This window comes from Echinops telfairi, unplaced genomic scaffold (genome assembly GCF_000313985.2).
Source record: "Echinops telfairi isolate 266 unplaced genomic scaffold, ASM31398v2 ScPeMD7_7468;HRSCAF=8506_0, whole genome shotgun sequence".
In the NCBI taxonomy this organism is placed as follows: domain Eukaryota; kingdom Metazoa; phylum Chordata; class Mammalia; order Afrosoricida; family Tenrecidae; genus Echinops; species Echinops telfairi.
Genome location: NW_022111369.1, coordinates 42578220 through 42579838, shown reverse-complemented (window position 1 = coordinate 42579838; position 1619 = coordinate 42578220). Strand labels below are relative to the sequence as shown.

The following is a 1619-nucleotide window of genomic DNA, read 5'->3' as shown; positions in this document are numbered from 1 at the left end:
CTGGAGGCGAATTATACAAACTTCAAGTGCAAATGCCTCCACGAGGTCAAAAATTATATCCCTGTGCAACTCATTCAGCGAATTCAAATCATCCCTGCTGGCAGAGGCTGTCCAAATGTAGAAGTTATGTAAGTTACAAGGGGGAAAAAATATATATATCACAAATACAGGAGGGGTTTTGAAAAGTTTATACCAAAAAACAAATGGGATTTTTCCAAGAACTTTTTGAAGGAGATTTATACGTTTCTTTTGCCAATGAAAATCTGACCGCATGTTGTTATGCATCGTCAAAGTGATTAATTTCAAGTGGTGTTACAAATCCTTAAGCTAATCATGCTACCGTGGTTGCTCGATGTTATGTCAATGAAACTACTATTTCCGACTCACAGGTAATAGTTATTGAATACGTTCTTTGCAGCACTCAGTGAGTCAAGTACTCTACACATACCCCCTCATTTCCTTCACTCATTCGTCCTGAGCCATCACAACCCCGTGCACAACAGAACATGTCACAGCGCTCGGTCCTGTGCTCTCCTCCCAGTTGTCCCAATGCTTGAGCCCACCGTTACAGCCACCGCGTCAGTCTGTCTCATGGAGGCCCTTCCTTTCATTCACTGCCCTCTGCTTTACCAAACATGATGTCCTTCTCCAAGGGTACATCTCTCCTGACAGAGTACTCGAGACAAAGTCTTGCCATTCTTGCCTCTAAAGAGCACTCTAGCTGTACATTTTCCACGATGGATCTGGTTGTCTTTTTGTCAGACCATAGTCCTTTCAGTATTCTTCACCAGTTCCATAATTCAAATGCTCTGATTCACCACAAGAAAGGATAGAAACTGTTATCATCCTTTTTACAGGTGTGAAAACTGAGGCTTAGGGAGGTCAACAAGCTGCCTGAGGCACACTTTTACGGAGGGGTGAAGCCAGGCCTTCACCCCGATGTTTTCCTATTCCAATGCCTCTTCCCTTTCCAATGCTTCTTCTGCCACAGTAGCAGACACTTTGCTCAATGAATTTAAGAGCAATAAATAAGTATCACAACCCGTGGTTGGTTTAAGCGATTACTCTGTGGATCTGTCCTTTCAACTTTAGTGCCGTGACTCTGATTCAAGAATAGGTAAGAGGACAGGAGTGGCAGCAAGGAATTTCATATCGATTTCCTTTCATTGAGATGGTGTAGCCTCCCTTTTTGATGCTTCTGGCACCATCTGTAGATACCACTAGTGAAGGATTTTCCACAGATCACCAGGTGAACCGCTGCCTATGCTCCCTTGGATGTCTTTAGACTTTGGGATGCTTGTAAACACTTCAGTGTGTCCCATTCAATGTATTCAACTTACTTTTAAAATGAGGTATTAGAAATGAGTATAATTATGGCTCATTAAGAAGGCATTGTACTTTCATTCATGTATTTTGCAATATAAAAGTTATTATTAAAAACTCCTCCATAGTCCTGAAACTCAGGAATATGAAGTCTGGTGTTGATCTATGAGAGCAGTTCTTATTGGGGCTCCCCCCTTTGGATTATATTTGCTCTCTCGGGTCTCAAATCTCAACTCTTTGAACAAAGAGAGATGGTGAATTATCATGTTTTCCTACTTACTCCAATATATTTGAAA

The 1619-nt window shown here is 41.6% G+C and overlaps 1 protein-coding gene across 1 annotated transcript in view; it reads left to right on the top strand.

Annotated features, from left to right (window-relative positions):
- The window catches only part of CXCL13 (C-X-C motif chemokine ligand 13), a 5674-nt gene that overhangs the window by 1727 nt on the left and 2328 nt on the right, over positions 1–1619 (top strand). The window contains exon 2 of the mRNA XM_030888619.1: positions 1–128. This exon is cut by the window's left edge and continues 4 nt beyond it. Within this exon, the coding sequence (XP_030744479.1) occupies positions 1–128 (128 nt within the window). The remainder of the gene's footprint in view (positions 129–1619) is intronic.